Below are 21477 nucleotides of genomic sequence, written 5' to 3'. Positions count from 1 at the left end.
TGACAGTTTGAGAATCAGATCTGAAGATGCTCTCATTTTAATTACACTAACACTGAGAGTTTTCAAATAAGGAACACACAAAAAAATTATATATATATATATATATATATATATATATATATATATAGATATAGATATAGATATAGATATATAGATATAGATATATAAATTAAATGTATTTAAATAATAAATATATAAATTATCTATCTATCTATCTATCTATCTATCTATCTATCTATCTATCTATCTATCTATCTATCTATCTATCTATCTATCTATCGTGGCAACTATTGTATCGTAGAATTAACAAAACAGTGGCAAATTTGACTATTGTGGCCACAGAATGATAATTCGAGCAAGACTTCTCAAAAGACTTCTCAATGGCTTGGGTTTTTAAAACCAGTGGTGTGATTGCTTATGTTTAAGTTTTAATCAAGTTTGAAATATATGTCACTATATGTGCATTAAGGATGGTAAGTTACACGTGTGACGTATCGATTTAAAAAAGTGTGCATCGGATACAAGTTGGGGTTTGTATCATGATGTAACATATTTGTATTAGTAAAAAAACATTTATTGAAATATAATTATAAGTAGATATTCTTATTATATAGAAAGTGACCAATCAATTGTGAACAATATTTTACATGTAGATTTTTCACACACACACACACACACACACACACACACACACACACACACACACACACACACACACACACACTCACACAAACACACACACATTTTATATTGTGTCCATTATGGGTGGTAAGATTCACCGCATCGATGCATCAGCATAAAAGTTTACAATGTGGTGCATCAAATTTAGCATTTGTTAGAAGTCAGAAGGCACTTAAGTAAATTGATGACTTGCTGTCTGTCTGAAGCAAAGAAATAAAAGTGAACTCTCTGCACCATATTGAATTGCGGAGCATCCTACTTTTTTCATTGAATCGCATTGCGTTGAATCAAATCGAATAGCGAGAGAATAATATCGCATCGCATCGGTAGCTGCTTCATGTGTATCTTTAACGTAGTGTGTGTATATCTACATATGTATTCAGATATTGCGTAAATTCAAGCTCCAATTAAAATCAAGGTTGAATTTTATCACAATACAATACAACATACAAATACAAGTATTTACTATGCAGTCATACTCACACACATTACTATACACACACACATTTATGCAAATGCTTGACATTTTTTGGATGAAATTGTACAGATTATGTGAATTACCTGTGTGTATTCGAGGGTTGAGAATGGCAGATCGCCTTTAAACACACATGGTCCTGCTTTTGAGCATGGGAAAATAAACAGGCATTAAAAATGTGGACTGAAGAAATAAATTGTTTTTCGGGTGTCAGATGTATTATGATGTAAGACAAAAGCAAAATCCAATTTGAGAAAAAAAAGAAATCTAATTAAAACAAATACAACTATATATTAACATATTCTCAAAAATGGGATTAAAATTTGGGTCATCAGCATGCGAATCAAATGCTCCGTCAGTGAGTTTATAGGATGAGATGATTTGCGAAGCCAGTCTTAAATAATGCGAAAGTTCCATGAGTTTAATAAAGTGAAAAGAATAAAGGCGATCATTGAGAAAGGGGTCCCCAAAGACAAAAAAACCTTAAAGAGTAAGAAATATACATTCGACAAAAATAATTGGCACAATAAACAACAATTAACACAAAGCATGGAAACTAAGGAACTAAGTATAAAGGAGAAGTGGGACACAAGTGGCAGTAATGATACAATTATCAGACAATTAGAATGATTGATATCATTAGGGGGAAAGTAGAGACTTCTAGTGGCCGAAACACAGCATTACATGTTCCAATCCATTCAGTATATTGTATATAAATGTCTTTGTAACTCTGAAAAACGCATCCTTGATAATATTTATGATCCATCACCTTAAATACATTCGGCATTCCTAATAAGCAGGTAAACAAATCCAGAATGATCAGGGCACTGATTTAATATTAAATGATCATGAGTACACGCTCATAATTATCCAAACTTGTCATTTAAATTAGGCTCAATATGCAAAAAATTATTTAGCAGTTGCTTTCCTCTGTATCTTTAGTATGTTATATTATATTTATATTTGAGTCCTGGGTATGGTTGACTGCATGGCTGAGGAGAAACATGGATGAGAACATCCACACAGCCCACTCTCATACACAGTTACACCATCAACAAGCAAAGAACAGCATAAAAACAAATTCAGAAGGTTAAGTAATACGGTTATTGGTTGCTTCGAAATTACTGAACAATCAAACTGTTATAAAGGCTGGATCATTATCATATCTCACCCACATTACATGTTTCACAGCGCAAACACGCCCCCACGGGTCAGAAGGTCTAACGATGGGCCTCATTTTCTTCGAGATATTAAACGTGCAGCCAGCGTATGCTTTTGTAGACAAATTGTAATAAAGATGTCAGGTCATTATTTGGTCAAATTAATTCGACTGGGTTAATTGATAACTGGGTTAATGCTGAGATGTATTTTTCATCCACCATTGGCAAAGCAGGTCCAATAATATATACGGATTTTGCTTTTAATGCTGAAAAATATTGTGCAGATTATAATCTAAAATTTTTGATAAATTGTACAAGTTACCACTGAAAGCCTATGAATACCAATCAGCATGTAACTACACAGACAAACCCCCAATGCGAAGAAGTCTTAAATATACATGGCTAAGAATCTGAGATAAACTAAAGAAGAACAAGTGAGACAGAGGGACCCTACAGCCATAGTGGTCCTTGTTTCCTCCCACGACTGACTCATCACATCGATAGGTGAAAAGGGATCGCTGCTCGGTTGCTCCTAACAACCTGACTGCTAGATGACAGGTTTCTGGTGTGTGTGTGTACCTATAAATTCATGTAGATTTGTGGCGCGAGATACTGAGATCTGCGTACAAAATCTAAATCCTCTTTGTTGGTGTATGGTGCCCCCTGCTGGTGTCTTTACAGATTACCAAAATGTGAGTATATTTGGTAGACCACCTTTATCAAGAGCATCTCAATTATACAATTAGATATTTGATGTTATGGGCCTTGCTCAAGGAACTGGAAGTGGTAACTTGGCGGTGCTGGGAATTTACAAGCTTCTGATCAAAATTTTTTTAAACACTGAGCTATCACTGCCTTTGTTTCATGACTAGTTCACAAAGTTAACAGCAAAAGGAAATTTGCATTTTAGTGATGTGTAACATACTTCAAAATGTATGAAAATGCATATATTGAGACGTTTCATTGTTTGTGTGTATTTTATTTTCAATCATGTTTAATGTAAAATGGTTCTGTTGTTCTATTCCAATAATATATCATATATAGTGCCATGATGATGTCCTATAATTAGCCAATGATAATTAGGGTTTCTCCAGACTGTGTTTGTCCAAATTGTTGCTGTTTAAAGATCCAACTCATTGTTCGTTTGTTCATGTAGACAATGACCATTGTGGTTTAAAATAGACATAAGAAGATATATTAAATTGGGAATTATTTTATTAAGAAGGTGTGAAGTATTTGTCACTATTATTTTCTTTAGATTGGTTAAGTATATATATATATATATATATATATATATATATATATATATATATATATATATATATATATATTTGTTTATTTTTATTATTAATCTAAGATAAATGTTTTGGGATTTATTGAGGTTTTACTGACCAACTGAACCTTTCTGGTGGCACTGCCATATATCAGCTGGGACCTCAGGCCCCTGTGTGCCAACTTAACACCCCCATACCCATAGGATGGTTACAGTATGTTTTAGTGTTGTTCTTCCCTTTGAACTTAAAAACAAGGACTAGTTAGGTTAAGTTAATTACGGTAGTAAGGATATTTCCTGTTTGCCATGTATTGAATATGTCTTTATACTGTTGCAAACTACATTGTCATAGCACTTTGTTCACCTTCCAAAAAATGTTTGTACTTTAACCTTAAGCCTTACCCTCGAGTAACCCCTCTTTACGGTTTTCAGGAGGGTACACAGAGACAGATCCAAAAAGTAGATTTCGCATAGTAGTCCCTTGGAACTAGATGGGACTGGATAGGGTTAATAGGCTAGAAGGACCTGTTCTTCTCATATGTCTCTGGAAGAGCTGTAGTTTTGAGAAAAAGCCAACAGCCCAGATCTTTTACCAGATTAAAATCTAGGGTTAGATTTCACAAAATTTAACAAGAACATTTCAGGTAAAAACTGATGTCAACAATCAGGAACTAAAGTTTTTAATCACCTGATTGCCTATGAGTCCAGGATTTTGGAGGACGGTCTGAATAGAATAGAACCACTGAATAGAATAGAACTACTGCCCTCCATTAATGTCACAGAGCTCCTCTCTCCAGAATTTTTCTCTAACAAGGCTTTAGCTCCAATACTTTGCCCAAAGGTTTTAAATCCAAACAAACAAGGGCCACACCTGAGAGTCCATTGTAAATTAAGATCAAAAAGGTGGAAACTTGTGTGGTTTGGTTGGAATAAAAACCTGCACCCACATATACAAATATATAAAGATACACACTCCTAACTATCCCTAACCAGTTCTCAATAACTATAACAATAACCCTCACCCTGCACGCTGAAAAAGGACGCTAAAGTCTGTCGTTATTGAGTACAACAGCGGCCTCTAGAGGCGAATCACTGGACATCATGCACACCAGCTCGGTCATCAGCATCAGCATCAACATCAGCTTCTCCTTCATAACTTGAGGCGTCTTAATATTAATATTAATTTTAAAATATTAATATTATAAATAAAACTACAACTAGGAATGGACTTAACTTTTTAGTTAAGTTTTCCCTGTTTCGCAAGTAAAAATATATTCATTTTGAAAATATAACTGTATTTATTTGGAGTTTTTCTTTTTGTTTCCGTTTTAACGCATGCCTTTTATTTTCCTAAGTGTTTATTAATATAATTAATATAGTTATGTTTATATACAGTAGCACATTTTCATGATACTGTACACTTTTTTGTAATAAATTTCAGTATTATTTTACATGGAGCGTTAAGTTTGTATCAATCTTAAAAACGATAATCAATTATCAGCAAATACAATCCAACCCTCGGTTAAATCCACTATCGATCAACCTCTAGCCAGAAACAAGGATTCTTTATTTTAGGATTTCATATGTATGTCTTTAATTCATATATATAATTCCTCATTTTGTACAAAATATATCAGACATCAGCTCAGGAAAGCAGATAGGCATAAATATCAACAAAAAAAAAATTATAATTCAATAGCAAAGAATACTAGAGGTCGTAATAAACATAATCTGTGAGCGCAAAAACAAACAAAATATCTATCTTTTTTTTTTAAATAAACAAATACAAATATATTTTTTCCATTTCTAGTAGCACAGCTGTAAAAAAAATTAAAGAAAATATCAATTATTATAAATTTTTTAATGACAATAATAATAATAATAATAATAATAATAATAATAATAATAATAATAATAATAATAATAATAATAATAATAACAATAATAATAATAATAATAATAATAATATGTCATTCATTTTGGTGCTTGGCCCCCTAGCAATCGTAAGCTAGCATCTGAGTTGCAAGCATTTGAGTCAACATAGAAATACTGGAAATTGTTACAAACTTGCGTTGTAGTGTGACAAACATTGCGATGCGTGTAGGAAAAAACAAACAAAAAAAACTTGCGAGTACACATTCATACATGTCAGCTCGAGTGCATAATCGCTTTACATAAACGCCATCGCCAGCTTTTTCTACATCCATTTTGGTTCCGATCTCGGTGCCGTCGATCGCACCTGTTTCTTTCATTCATCCATTTATGTGTTTTCTTTCCGTTCTTGGAGTGTTTGTTCACAATCGTTGTCGCCGCCCTCGCCGTCATCCCTGTTGTCATGACAACCTCCCGGTCAGCCCTCGGCGGGGAAACGGTCACAAGGGCTCGCTGTTGCCAGGCAACGCTCCAAAACTATCTATATAATGGGAAATACAGTGGAAGGGGATGAAACGGGAGCATAAAATAAAGGAAAAGGAAATAAAAAAGGGCGAAAGAAAGAGCAATTAGAGAAAATGTGTTATTTTAGGGTATTTTAGTGACAGCAAGCCTATTTAATGTAGGTGCATGTTATCGGACACGTCGCTATGCAAGAGTGCAATTTTGGGATTTTGGATTCAACCATTGGATTCACAAGAGGACTAATGATCCATTATTTCTTCTTCAGAAGAAAACGACCTGTCATTTCGAAACTAGAAATTGAAATCTAGTACCCAGAATGCACCGTTTAATTAAACATGGCAACCCACACATGAGCCTCACATTCTACTACTGACTGCACCTGGAATTTAATTCAAACAAGCAACCATTTTGAACAAATGTAAAAGGACACCTGATTGTATTAAATTTTCCCTTTACTTGAACTAGGAGACCTAAAAATGTTCCAGCATGACTATGGCCCAAAGCCATAGTCATGTAAGCCATGAAGATATAGTTAAATAAATGGGTTGGAGTAGAAGATCTCGTTCTATAGAGCTCCAAACCTATTAAACATCTATTTGGGATGAATTGAAACAGCAGCCCAGGCCTCCTCACCTCATCTACATTAGTACCTGACTGTACTCCAACACTCCAAAATCTACTGGATGTACATTTTCACGAGAACGTATCAGTGTAAGTGTGTGTGTGTGTGTGAGAGAGAAAGAAACTCAGAGAGAGTTGACAGCATACATATAAGTTATATGTGACATAAATCAAACACACAAACACACACACACAACAGTACCAGGCTGGTCCAGGGATAGGTTTCTGTTCTGGGGGGCTCTAGGTTTTTTCACAGGGGGGTTGCGAGGGATTGGGGGCTTCTCCAGGTTATTAGGGCTGTCCCTGTCTGTGCCTGTAGCAAACAAACATCGCGCAAGGACAAGATCAGGACACTTTAGACAGGAAACAGAACAGACACAAGTTGGACGTCTGATTTAAAACACACACACAAAGACACCACACATGCATACACAAACAGTGAGTATTAATTCACATATACAAAGCCCTATAATGATGATTATAATGACAGTAATTAATCAATCGACAAACAAAAAAATACAATTCGAAATATTTGCCTTTAATATAAACAAAGACAAAGGTAAAGGTGTGAAGGTAGAGGTGTAACAATGTCCTAGAGGTGTGTGTACAGATACGTTACACTTATATATAGTGAGCCGTGGCACAAATAATTGTGTGTGGTGTTGTATGTGTGTGTGTATGTTTGTGTGCAACCAAAACAACACACCTGTGTCACAAGACAAAGCTTTTCTGCTCCTCTGTGGTTTGACTGGAGCCTGCGGTCTCACACACTCCTCGCCTGTGCACCATGCATACACACAAAGATCTGCTAACTACCCAGGATTCATTTCATCAGAAGCTTCAGTTAAAAATATGTGTATGAAGTGTATGGTCAAGTACATTTCCGCTGCTGAATTACATCAATTGCAAGTAAGGAAAGAGATTGCAGTCCAGATACATGAGCAAAAGAACCTACATAACTACTGAGTTTAATAAATATTAGATTGCACATACATAGTATTTACGATTAAACTACTGTTTTAATCAATGGTAAGACATGATATTGACGAGTCAGAATAAAAGCAGACCTTGAGTATGGGAGCGTTCAGTCAGCCCTAAGGTAGGTTTTGTAGAGGCTGGGGGTGTAGCTGGTAGGATTCTCCTATCACTGGTTGATTCAGTTGGTGAGAGGATATATGAAGCTGTCTTTGGCTACGAGTCAGTAAGGAAAATGGCATCGAAATCAGTTAATGAGGCACTTTATAGATTTACATTTATCTTGTTCATACAAATGAGCAGCTATGGGATTTGGCTCAGGGGCCCAGGAGTGGCAGCTTGTTGTGGCTGAGATTTCAACTTATAACCGCCAAGTCCGGTGCCTTAAGCATTAAGCTACGACCTCCCCAGAGGGCAGCTAAATATATATTTCAATTGACATTTATGGAATTAGTGGGTGGGTTTGTCCTCACAGTTGACGTGTTAGAAGCAGGAAAAATGGGCAAGTGTAAGGATTTGACACGGTCCAAATTGTGATCGCTTGACAACAGGGTAAAAGTGGTCCAATGAAGGAACAGTGGTGAACCGGCGACAAAGTAATGGCCAGCCAAGGCTCATTGATGCATGTGTGGCGCGAAGGCTGGCCTGTGTGGTCCGATCCAACAAACAGATGCTGTTAATGCTTGATGGGTCAGGACTTTTTTGGCAGCAAAAGGGGGGCCAACATAATATTAGGCGGATGGTCATAATGTTATGCCAGATTGGTGTATACAACTGAGGGTTAAAGACTTTGTTCACTGGACAAGCAGTGGCAGCTTGGTTTTGCTGAGATTTTAACTTATTACTGTCTGATCAGAAGTGGTTACTCTAAAATCTGGTTACTGCAGCATGTTCTGAGAGCTAAATATAACGCATAATTAATCCGATGGTCCTCAAGGTCTGTACTGTACACTGTTCAGGATGAGAGGTCTTGATGCTGCAATGTCTTGATTCTGTTTTTTACTAAGGGTACCACAGAGCCCATTGGGGGCTTTAATGCAACATTAAATTAGTAAAATCTGCCAAAAATAAACTAGGAACTCTGTGTCCCTGCTTTATAAGATCCCTAAGTGCCCCTTACAACCTTGTATCACCTGTCGAGTGGCATTTACAGCGATAGAACTTCTTGTACAAGAGCCCTGGCAAAATCAGTTCCTTTACTCAATGGGCTAACCTGTGTTAAGACAGCAGAGAACCCCGGTATGGTTTTCCCCTGGCAGGTCGACATTTCTTGGACAAAGTGCTTGAGCTTTCAAACTTGATATAAAGGCTGGCCATGAAATTTTCTCGGCATGGAACTTTGGATCCGAAAATTCAAATCCAAGCCATACCAAGCTGCCACTCGTGGGCCCCAGGGAAAGGCCCTTAGTTGCTGTGTATGAATGTGTATGAATGAGATAGATGCAAGTCACTCTGTATAAGGGGCATCTGCCAAATGTGCAAATGTAAAATGTTTAAACTCATACTTAAATACTTTACACAAATTATTAAAAATGTGCAATATGCACTCCTTAATTGATGGAAACATAGCAAACAGGGTGAACAATCCAAATATGAGCAATTAAAGATACGTGCATACCTTAGCTGGGATTGGAGGATGATGTGCCTCTGTTTCTCTTACTCGCTCTATGTTATCTTGGTCCTTCCTGTCTATTCGAAAACTATTGGTCTCTCCAAGTTCATCCTCGGTACCTAAAAGATATATTTTTTAAATTGAGTAAAAAACGCACTGCATGTCATGGAATTTATTGTAGAGTTTAAGAATTCAAGCAGACAGGACAGATTAATTAAACAAATATTTAAAGGCTTTATGTACTTTGGGAGATGTTGCAGTACCTGAGCTCTCCTGCAGAGGTCTCTGTCTGAGTTTGGCTAAACTGGGCTTGCTGCTCTGCGGAGGAGGCTCCGGTTTGGATGGGCACAGTACCAGGCGCCCCACTGATGTCCCTCTTGTGCCTACCCCCTTGCATCTCTCGTCTGATGAACATGGCTCGATCTGGTGTTCCATTTGTGGATCTGAGGGTGGGCTTCTATCCATCGACTGCTCCCAGGAGCCTGAATCAGAATGTGTGTCTTCACAGTGAATTTGCTTATCGTCGGGGCAGAAATCTCTCTCGGCAATGGGCGATGGGATCCTGTGTGTGTGTCTGTCTATCTGCCGGTCCATCCACTGCCTCTCAGACTGCCTGTCCACCTGCCTTAAGTCGGTCCACTGTGTGTCCGTCTGCTGCTTTGACTCTGCCCACTTCCTATCTGTCCCTTTTCGGGTCTCTAACCACTGCTTCTGTTGAGCCTCAGCCTGCCTGTCGAGCTGCCTCAGAGTGTGTCTGTCCAACTCCCTCTCTGAATGCCTGTCTGCCCTCCATAGACTCTGCCTGTCTAACTCTCGGTCTATCTGTCTTAAAGCCTGTCTGTCTAGCTCTCTCTCTGCCTTCCACAACGTCTGCCGGTCTAGCTCCCTGTCGGTTTGTCTCAAAGTGTGTCTGTCTATCTCTCTCTCACCAGGCTTATCGATCTGCCTCGGCGTTGCTCGGTCAAGCTCCTTCTCACTCTTCCTTATGGTCTGTCTGTCTGCTTCTCTCTCTGAGGTTTTGTCCATCTGCCTTGATGCCTGCCTTTCCAACACTCTGTTTACGTGGCGCAGAGTTTGTCCGTCCGTCTCACTTTCAGATTTTCTGAGATTTTGCCACTCAAGCTCTCGGTCGAGTTGCTTCTGCCTGTCTGTCTCCCAGCTCGGCTGCCTGTCACCTGGTTTTAATGTCTGCCTGTCGATCTCTCTGTCCTTTAGTCCTGAGCATGGGTCATGGTCAGGCTCCATCTCAGATATCTGGAATTACAAAGAACAGGACATGGGGAATATTTTTATAATGGAATCAACTTTGGGTTTTGCATTTGGAACGAAACAATTCTGGGGCTGGGGTTGTCAAATCACTGTGGCATATATCACTTTGGGGGTTGATTTTTGGGAGGTACCTGGGGTAGTTTTACTTTTAAGGGTTTTGCTTAAGGGCCCAGCATTGGCAACTTGGTGTTGCTGGGATTTGAACTCAGGACCTTTCAATCAGAAGTCCAAACATAAACATTTGGCAGATGCCCTTATCCAGAGTGACTTACATTTACCTACATTGCTCGGGAGTGGCAACATGGTGTGGCTGGGATTTAAACTCATGACCTTCGGATCCCAAGTCACAACCACCCAACTTCTAGCGCCTATGAGAAAGGTGACTCCAATCACCTTTGAGTTTTTTTTTTTTTATTGCAGCATACTTGGCTTTCTTTTCACTCTATTTATACCCTTCTGCTAGTGTAAAAGAGGTGTTAGGTTTTACATTTACCTCTGGATTCATGGCACTTTGCAAAGACCTTGATCTAGAGTGACTTCTAGAGGTTTTATGTAAATGATGTACAAATTGCTAACATACCTAAGCAGCTGAAGGTACATTTTTCTAAACTCAAACACTAATTATACAGTGAACTGACAACCTTCTTAATGCAAAATTTTGGTCGCATGTCCACATGTTAGGAATGGCAGAAAGCCTATGCTAAAATATGCGCTAGCATTCATCCATAGGATTAGCACTTGATTCCTCCAACAGATGGTGAAAAAATGACACAGCAATTAATGTCATTAACATCACATTTTTTTTTTGTCATTTTACAAGCAACTAACAAAGCTTCACAATTCTAAACTGGGCTATACCATTTTGCCAGTGTAAAAGGGGTGCTTGTTGGTCCTGAATGTGGACAGTGGCATTCCATGGATGGAGCGTATTTCCATCAATCCTACTCTGGGTTCGTCCATTTTCTGCTCTTCTACATTTCCATCGGATTCAACCGGGCAGCCACCTCTACCGGGTATCCTAGGGGGCTGGAGAAGAGTGTAGACGTTCTCAAGGGCATTCCTAGATAAGGTCAGGGGTAAAAAAAAAAAAATAGAGGGTCAGACTAGTGAATGTAAAAATCGTATTATATTAAAAAGAAAAGTTATATTATCAGCCTTAATGAGTTCTTCCCTGCTTTAAGAATGATGTTCAATCGACTTTCACAATTGACTACCTGTGGTACATATAATATAAGTGCTAAGTACTGTATACAGTATATACACCATGAATACTATATATAGGGTGACACAGGGAAACAGCACATTTTGGAGCAAGGAGTTGGTGACCCTGTGGTGTTGGCAATTGTTTGGTGCGACCTTGTTTAGAACCCCTTGCCATTAGTTATAATGGAGCAGTGGAGTGGAGCGCAACAAGCGTTAGCTGTAAAAGCTTTTCATGAAAATGGTAATAGAGTGTGTGTGCTGCATAAATGTAATTTTGGTGTCATTACCAGATAGAAAGTCATGATCGTGTCCCACAGACTAATTTCATATAAACGGGTTTGGCCTTAAAAAAAGTCCCCAGGTGGTGTTTAAATGGCCTGCACACCAGAGAATATTGAGGCTACTAGAGCTGCCATCTTGAGGAGCCCTCTGTGCTACGTTCCACAATACGCTTCATCGCTGTGTTGAGCGGTTTCTTTGAAACGGTGCACCCATGAGCAGAAAATAACAAGAATTAACTAGAAATGTACAAAATTCCAGGTTTGCCTATAACAGGGAAGTTAAATGTTAAAAAAATTGCAGGATAATCTTGGTTAAAACAATAAGACAATGCAATTTCAGTTGAATTTCTCACACAGCACACTTACTGTAGGGCTACTGAGGCCACACCCCCTACATGCACTGTGTATTTCTCTATAACATACACATCATTTCTTAAATCCTCACAGAAAATAATGTAAAAATTACTACTTATTATACTAACAATTAAATCAAAGTCAAAAATGTTTAAATCTGTATAAGTTCATGTATTTCAGTTTATGACCAAACAAATGTTTGTATGTAGGTTTATATATGATACAGTTTATATACATTACCAAATTTAGAATTAATTCCCATAAATTCCTGTGTTTCCAACTTGGACTATTTCCAAAATTCCCCAAATGAAGTTTCCATGGAAAAGTTCCATAAAATTGACCAACTCCTAGTTCCAAAATTTCCCTTTTCCCTGCGCCACCCTGTATATTTGCATCCTTTAGGAATGTTCTATAATGCCAGAAAGTAAAGTGGAATTTACACAATTCTCATCAATGTGCCTATGGGGGTCCAACACATTATAAGATATAGCTAAAATTGCTAATTTATTAATAGTGTTTTCACATATTTTTGAGCGAAGCATTACTAACTGACCCAGTGGGAGCCGTCGCAACGGTCCGGCAATCCTCGCTACAGGCCACGCCCACTGAATCAGAATCCTGATTGGACAACGTGGAATTACGGTTCCTACGAAAACCAAAGATGGCCAGCATGTTGCGTCTCTTCTTTCGCCGGAGTGAGTGGGCTTTGTGAAGCGAGGATAACTGACTGAGAACAAGAGGTGGGGAAAAAAAAGATAAAAGAGACAATGAAGAGAAAGAGCGAGAAGATCCTACACCAAAAATTGTTTTTTTTTAGTTTGACATTAATAGTGCTCATTTTCTCATTCACTCACATATGTATATTGTCAAAACCAGGAACTAGAAACAAGGGAACATGGACTTTGGGAAACCCATGCTGCAGCCCAATTCACACTATTCTTCCTAAATAGTATCCAAGATTAGAATGAGCATGTCCCGAATTGTAGTATGTTGAAACAAGAACCTCATATGGCCTACTGTTAATAGTAGATATTTGGAAGTGTTTATCTGGAGTGTATATATTATTAGATATGTTTCCCATAATCAATTATCCCACAGTCCTTTTCTTCTTTCCGGATCTTTCCGGTTCATCCTGATGCCATACAATACCTCTGGGTGAAGTTCTCTTTATTTGAACAGACTAAGGATCCATAAGGTTAGTGTGGATGGATAAACTTAAGAACCATGAAGACAGATTTGAATGATAATTAATATAAAGCATTTGCTACAATGGGCTTAGGGATGCAATTGCCATGAACAGTTCATAACCTTAACAATGATGGAACTGCAATGATTGGACATTCTGTGTCAACAGATGAGCACTGGGTTTCCCTTTTGAATCTGGTTCCTCTCACGTTTTCTTCCTCATACCATCTCACGGAGGGTTTTCCCTGCCACTGTTGCCACTGGCACGCTCATTAGAGACAAATCTATAGGGACTCATTTATAAATATTCGTAATCTATTTATTTCTGTAACAGCTGCTTTGGAACAAGCAAAGTAAAATGCACTTTACAAATCAATCAAATAAATTGAATTCCTTGCACGAAAGAGCAGGAGGAGTATAAAAAAACGTATAACTGAAATGTGAAAAAATGACTCTAGGGCCGAATAAATTGAGAATAGCTGAAATGCAACGACATTGAAATTACGACCACGGAAGGCGTATTGGGACAACGTCTCACTTCAGGATTCTCATTTTAACATACTAAAACTCGGGACACACTAAATAGCATGTTGGATACTATTTAAGTGAACTGAGACATGGTTCTTCCCAAACCTGTTCCCACGTGACAACGCTCCAGCTCCATGAAGCATATACCAATCTTATACTAAGGTGTCTACAAACATTAGAGGAACAGGGAGGCATAATCCAAAGACATCTGGAAAAACACTCATTGAGATTCAAGAACCCATGTCATTTTTACCTTTTTATGAAACGGTTTGTCTCGTAATACATTCTCTCTATACACCATGTGGAAAAAACTTCAATATTTTAACACTAACCATTCATTTTTTTTTAAATGTCCCTCTCCCATACCATCGTAGACAAGTAAAACACCAGTGCGGAGTTCTAAATCATGTATGTCACGAAGTAAACTTGAATATTTCAAAAGTTTCCCCTTCATCACTATTTATGACCCGGATATTTAGACCCACTGCATTATTTATCCGGCCAATGCGCTCGATCTGACTCTCTCGATCCCTCGCCGGCCCGCAGAAACCCCATAATTCCATGCAGCTGTTGCCTGGCAACTACATAAGTACTCGGAGAGCCTGAGAAGTTGCTAGGCAACAGCGTGAGCCAGCACTAGAGGGCAAATTTAGAGCAGATTCATTAGAAATGTGTTTAACGGGAGAGGGAAAAAATGTAATTACAGTAAAAGCGTGTACGGTATTCCTCTGGAGACTCATCTGTCTGGTTAGTAAAGTGTGTGTGTGTGTGTGTGTGTGTGTGTGTGTGTGTGTGTGTGAGAGAGAGAGAGAGAGAGAGAGACCTACCTATCGGGTAGAACTCGTTTGCTGTAAAAATCAGGCAGTCCATCATCCAACGGAGTGACAGATCCATTTTCAGTACAGTGCTGAGACAGTAAGAGAGGGAGTGAGAAAAAGGGGCCGAAAGAAGAAGAAAGAAAAGAAGTTGTACAATTATCATTATTGCTTGGTTTATAAAACTGCACATTTACTGCACATGCTCTGTTTGCATCTATAAAAATGCTGAAAAACAGAAAAAAAAGAAGCTGGAATTCTAATTGTTTCCAGTACAAACACCAGTACACACCATCAGCTGTTAAAGAAAACAACCGTTTTCAAATTGTTTCTTTTGTGTATTAATGTGTAAATCATTGTCATCAAGCCAAACAATAAAAAATAAAATGAGAACTTTTTGCAATCTGGATGCCTAATGGAGTCCTAATAGGGTTCTAATGGTATATAGTAGACCCCTACAAGTGATCTTTTGATGGAGGCAATATTTAGCTTCTTAATGGTTTCCATTAGACATAACATGCCAACAATAGTAGCCAAAAAAAATGGCCAGTAGATATAGGGTCCATTACAATAATTTCCATTAAAACCATTATAAATTCTATGAGGGTTGCCATTGGGTTTCCAACGGAGAAACTGAAATCCCTTCATGTCCCTTTACACCTCTCCCACCTGTAGCCTACAGACATCTGTTATCACGAACCATGGTGCCAAGCCCCAGGAAATATATATATATATATATATATATATATATATATATATATATATATATATACACACACACACACATACACACACATTACATTTTATTGGTTTGTTTATCACAATTGGGTCGACAGAAGGTTCGGTTCCAGAACATAAACATGCTACTATGTGAAAAACAAGACTTGCACAGGAATAACTGCAGGGTATTTTCTGGACGGCTACAGCATAATGAAGGCTAATGGAAGCTGAGCTCCTGCTTGATAAAAGCCCAAAACCATTACAGGAAAAAAAAAAAACAAGGTCAAAAACAAGATTCCAGGATTTAGCACATGATTTATTCAGCACTATATATAAACATATACAAATCTCAGCATCAGGTTTAACTGAATTATAAACATTTTTGCTAAATTATGTGACAAATACATATCTGAGGTCATCAGTTCTCCTGGTTTTCTTCCACGTTTCTTCCACTATGTGATGCAGGCGATGCTCAGTACGCATTTTGTGGGCAAAATTCATATCTACGTATTTGTATGTAAATCTAAAGTTTTTGGCCTGTGTACAGAGAAGACTCATGTGTGTGTGCAAGTCATGATTCTCGATGGTTCACATCAGCAGTTTTTGTAATAATACCTTCCGGCTCTCGGAAACGTCAAGGTAATTAGTAAAAATGCGTCATCATTGCCGAAAGCCTCTGCTTTCACGATCCACAATGGAATTTTCAAATTTGTCCACTTCGGAGAGCGTTTTTCAAAAAGCTATGAAAAAAACTTGAAAGTTTTTCAATATTATGAGCAATTGTTCTGCACAGCTTGCCATATGTTTTAAGTAATATGCTACGTACACTATATAGATAAAGGTATTGGACTTTTTTGTGGTTCTTCCTCAAATTTTTACCTCAGACTTGAAGATACAAAATGTAATAGCATGGAAGTTTCCTTTTACTTTAACAAGGAGGCCCAAACCTGTTCCAGCATGACAACGCCCCTATGTACAAAGCCAGCTTCAAGAAGGTATGCTTTCCATTGTTTAGAATGGAAGATCTCCTGCTATAGAGATCTGATCACAACCATATGGAACACCTTTGGTATGAACTGCAGCCCCTCACATCACCTACATCAGTACCTGAGTTTATTAACAATCTACAAAAGGCTGAATGAGCAGAAATGTCCAAAGACACACTCCAAAATCTAGTGGAACATCTTCCCAGAAAAGTGCAAAAATAAGGACTAAATGCGAAAAGGAGTTCATACCAGGTGTCCATATAATGTAAATTAAAAACAATATATTGATATTTGCTTACATCTCGACTATATGAAGACAGATAAAATTGGGCTGTCTGAAAGTTATTGGTCAAACTGAGGTCCAGTCAGGTGATAAGACCAAGGGGTTTTTCTTTGCTGCAAATAACGAAACCATCTTGTTTAGTTGAGTAATAGGTGTTTTGAGGGTAATTTCTTATCTTTTTCTTCACCTTCAATTTGAAGCAATTGCTGTGAAACATTACTCCCTTGTCCCCTGTATTTTGGAAGCCTTGATTGCCTTGTTTCTTAGGAGTATTTCCCTCCAAACTGTATAACAGGACCACGTCCCAATAGACCCCTCAATATTGTTTGTTGTGTTTTCTTTAAAAAATATCAAATCATATCCAATAGATCGTACAGGGTCACTGCTGACCAATTAACGCATTCACTCATTCTCAGGCCCTATAATATCTAAATCATTAAATAACACGTGAAAAATCTCTTCATTTACCAGTATCTTCGTGAACTTTTCTAAAATTCTTCTCTCCTTATTATGGAACTTCGGCAACCCTTATTTTTCAAGACTAATGTCTCAGAGCAGGCTTGAAAACAGAGAACTGATACATCTGATTTTTTTTCAGCTGGCTTTCCTAAAAGAATACTCTTGTTAGCAACAGTATAAAACACACACAATACCCTCGATAACATTCATATCAGCTCCCTCGTTGATTCCACTTGTACCTCCAAAACAACTCTGAATAATCAAAGACTCCACAAAACTTATGGTATGCTGTAGTATCTGGCACCAAGATCCTACCTGCAGATCCTTTAAATCCAGCAAGATGGAAGGTGGAGGCTCAGACTAGGAACAGCTGTGTCCACCACATAATGCTGAATGGATTGGATTGATATTTGGAAAATTGTTAGGCCAAGTCGACATCTTAACACTGTCATGTTGCTCAAACCATCCTGAACTATTCTGTCGATATATCAGCAGATTATCATGCTAAAAGTGGTCACTGTCATTAAGCCATAATGCTGTCATGAAGAGATGGAACCAGGTCTGTAACTATGTTTAGGTAGGTGGTCAAAGAAACACCAACGTGGATGCCAGGACACAAGGTTTTCTAGCAGAACACTGCTTCCGCCGGCTAGGCTTCTTTCCAGTATTTCCAGGTACCATCTGTTCCCCTTCCCTTGTAAGCAAAGCATATAACCCTGGCCTTTAGAACATAATTTAAAAGAGATCTTGCTTCTTTAGACCAGGCTATCTTCTTCCACTGCCCTATAGTCCATTGCCTATTGTAAGTGCATTTGGTGGTGTACTGAGATCAAATGCATTTGGTGGCCACTTTGACCAAGCTATAATGCATTGTGTGTACTGTCACCTTTCTATCTTAGCCAACATTAACGCGTTCAGCCATTTGTGCTTCAACCGCTCTTTTGTAGGATCAGAAAAGACCCATTTGCTCCCCAGATATGAGGGCACCCTGTCATCAGCTCATCATCTGGCCTTCCTTGGACCACTTTACTGTATGTAGGTACTAAGCACCAGAAACAAACCCTACAGGTTCTGTTGCTTCGGAGATTCTCTGACCAAATCATCCAGCCATTACACTCCTACATTTTTCCATTTTTCCTGCTTCCAACACATCAACTTCAAGAAGTGGCCATTCACTTGTTGCATAATATATCCCACCTCTTGAAAGGTCCCATTGTAATGAAATAATTGCTGTTATTCCCTTTACACATCAGTGGTTTTAAATGTAATAGCTAATTGGTATATCCTGGGGTAAGAAATCGTTCAACGAGCCTTTGACCCCCATCACCCTGTCACAGGTTCACCAGTTGGCCTTCCTTGGACCACTTTTGTAGGTACTAACCACTGCAATCTGGAAACAAACCCCAAAAGTCCTTTTGCTTTGGAGATTCTCTGACCCAGTCGTCCAGCCAACACTCGTCATGCCTTACACTCCAACACATCAACTTTCTGCGATTTTAGTGATTTTAAATGTTATAGTGAATTGGTGTATGCTGGGATGGACAAATCATTAGCCTACATGAGAAATCGGATTTACAGCTGCCCGCTGAACCAAAAGTATTATGCTTATATCTCTGGAAAATGTTTTTTGGATGCTTTCACAAATTTATTTGGTGGTGCTTCCCATGCTTGACTGGAATGTCCCAGTATGTAGTGGTGTCCATCTGGTACCCTTCCTTGGACTGATTTTGGTAGGTACAAACCACTGCATTCCGAAAACAAACCGCACTAGTCCTGTCGCTTTGGAGATTCTCCGATCTAGTTGTCTAGGCCTCACAAATTGGCGCTTGACAAAGACACTTGCCCATTTTTCCTGCTTCCATTACATTGAAGTATCCTGGGGTGGACAAATTGTTAGCCTGTGTGAGAACTCTTATTCCCAGCTGCCTGTTGAACCAAAAGTATCCTTGAACACATTACATTTTTTTGGTGCTACTTCCCATTTTCCAAACTACCAGGTAGGTAGTCGTGTCTGATCTACACAAATTGATCTGCCAAATGTTCGAGCAAATGTACTACTGAGGTGAATTCAAGTACCTCCTACTCAAGATGCTGATTTCTTTCTTTGTTTTTCAGCCTGATACTGTGGTCTATTCCAACCAGAGCAAGTGAAGGCAAGTCTGTAATGCATATGTTGCACAAATTTCATTCATCACTCTTACCAACCACTGCAGTTCATTGATTTTTGCTGAATGCAAAGAAAGTCTATAGTGGACCACATCATTACTATCATGACTGATGCTTAGCCTTGCATAAAATTCCCATATAAAACAGTCACTCGCTTTAGAGAAATATATTGTGGTCGCACAAGTGGATCTCTCTCTCTTTTACACACATACACAAACGTGGTAATTGTAACCGGAGGCTCTTTTAATAACAAATGCATCTGGTATGCGGGATGCTTTCTATTATCAATTGCAAGCCACAGTAAATTTGTATGAATAAAACATTTTGATGCATTAGCCAGAGTCCAATGTTTGACTTTTTAAGGAACATTTATTAATGCATTCCCACGCAGCTCGCTTCCTTTCGGTTACTTCGCTCCGTTATTCATCCAGTTAGCGATACATCCATGTCTGTGCAAACACTGCGCTTGAATCCTTTCATTTTCTTAAGCGAATCAAACAAGTTTACATGGATATCATGAATATTCATTCTAGATGAGAAGAGCTGATGGGAAGTCTTCATTCCAGAGTGTTTAAACAGCATTTACTCCTTTTCGAAAAGGGCCTTGATCTCTGAGCTTATTCACTTCGGAAATACAGCGCTTTCATGTTTCAATTAAACAAATATTTTTCTTTCTAAGAACGCCAATGGGCCAATTTAAGCAGTTTAATACACTATATGGACAAAACACCAGACCTGAATTTTCCAGCCATATGTGGTTCTTTCCCAAACTGTTACCACAATTTGGAGGCACACAATTGTATAGAACGTCATTGGGGGCATGACATTTTTTCTTTAATTATATATGGAGTGGAAGATCACCTGCTATAGAGCTCAAAAACATAGGCACCCCAGGCCTCCTCAACTCACCTACATAGTAAAGATTAAAGTATAAGAAAATATAAGAAATTTTAATAAAATATGTTATATATTAATATTAGATTGAAACATGAAATGAAATTTGTAGCAGTAGTGAAACAGATTGCAGAAAAGTCAGACTATAGTGATAGTTATACAAGTTATTGCACATGGGTAATAACATAGAACATGAAGAGAAAATAGTCTTGAAAATGTTTTAAATTATAGTTGTTAAATGATGTAAATCATCAGTACACCAAATGAAACTTTTGCTATGTTTCCACATGGACGGTTTTTAATTGCCGGATGTGTGCATCATGGCGGTTTATTTGTTCTGAGGAATAGGGATAAGTTTCCTATCCATTACCACAGTAGATGGTGGTAATGCATACTCAAGAATGTGAACCGCCAATAAAGAGGAGGAAGAAGAAGAAGAAGAAACATAAGAATCATTTTGGTGCTTGATTTCAAACTTGGCGCATCAGTACAACAAATGTTTAGTGATTAGAAATGGTGTTACAATATTAGTCTCGAGACTTTTTGATACCACCTCGTATGTCTATAGATATTTGGGATCCAGTAGCGTCTCTTACCGAGTCGGATGAAAGGATGCCCCCTCGGTGGCGTCGCGGTGGCCTCGGCCTCACCCGCGTCACATGATGTAGAGGTGCACCCTGGGTCGGCAGGGCAGACAAACCCTCCCATGATGCCGAGCGAGAGAGGGGTGAGGAGAGTTGAGCGCCCGAGTTGGGAGGAGACGAGCTGGAGTCATCACACAAACCTGAGTAAGAGAAATCGAGAGAGAACGAAATGATTAGCTTGGAAAATGGAGAAAGAGTAAAATAGATATGTACATGTGGAAAAAAGAAAGTGAAAATAATGAAGAAGAAAAAGAAAACAGGGAAACGTGAGAACGAGAAATGGAGAATGGAAGTAAAATTGGGGAAGACAACTGAGAATGAGAGAAAATGAAAAAGGACAGAAAACAAGAGAGATAGATAGAAGAGGGAAGGCAGAAAGAACTAGATAGATAGATAGATAGATAGATAGATAGATAGATAGATAGAGAGAGAGAGAGAGAGAGAGAGAGAACTAAAAAGCACTCTTACTAATGGAACCCCAGAAGAAAAAACTGAA

The 21477-nt window shown here is 38.4% G+C and overlaps 1 protein-coding gene across 4 annotated transcripts in view; it reads right to left on the bottom strand.

Annotated features, from left to right (window-relative positions):
- Positions 1-5465: 5465 nt before the first annotated feature.
- The window catches only part of LOC124401029 (capping protein, Arp2/3 and myosin-I linker protein 3-like), a 52367-nt gene continuing 36355 nt past the window's right edge, over positions 5466-21477 (bottom strand). For 3 of the 4 annotated variants that reach the window (XM_046872929.1, XM_046872928.1, XM_046872930.1), the window contains exons 32-41: positions 20934-21121; positions 14842-14921; positions 12855-13028; positions 11322-11523; positions 9458-10448; positions 9201-9313; positions 7675-7798; positions 7314-7385; positions 6810-6920; positions 5466-6002 (exon numbers count right to left, since the gene is read on the bottom strand). In XM_046872929.1, the coding sequence (XP_046728885.1) occupies positions 5962-6002; positions 6810-6920; positions 7314-7385; positions 7675-7798; positions 9201-9313; positions 9458-10448; positions 11322-11523; positions 12855-13028; positions 14842-14921; positions 20934-21121 (2096 nt within the window). In that variant the 3' untranslated portion in view covers positions 5466-5961. The remainder of the gene's footprint in view (positions 6003-6809; positions 6921-7313; positions 7386-7674; positions 7799-9200; positions 9314-9457; positions 10449-11321; positions 11524-12854; positions 13029-14841; positions 14922-20933; positions 21122-21477) is intronic. The other variant, XM_046872931.1, reaches the window with a different exon arrangement.

The sequence above is a fragment of the Silurus meridionalis genome, chromosome 18 (genome assembly GCF_014805685.1).
Source record: "Silurus meridionalis isolate SWU-2019-XX chromosome 18, ASM1480568v1, whole genome shotgun sequence".
Lineage (NCBI taxonomy): Eukaryota > Metazoa > Chordata > Actinopteri > Siluriformes > Siluridae > Silurus > Silurus meridionalis.
This window is presented reverse-complemented; position numbering and strand designations above follow the sequence as displayed.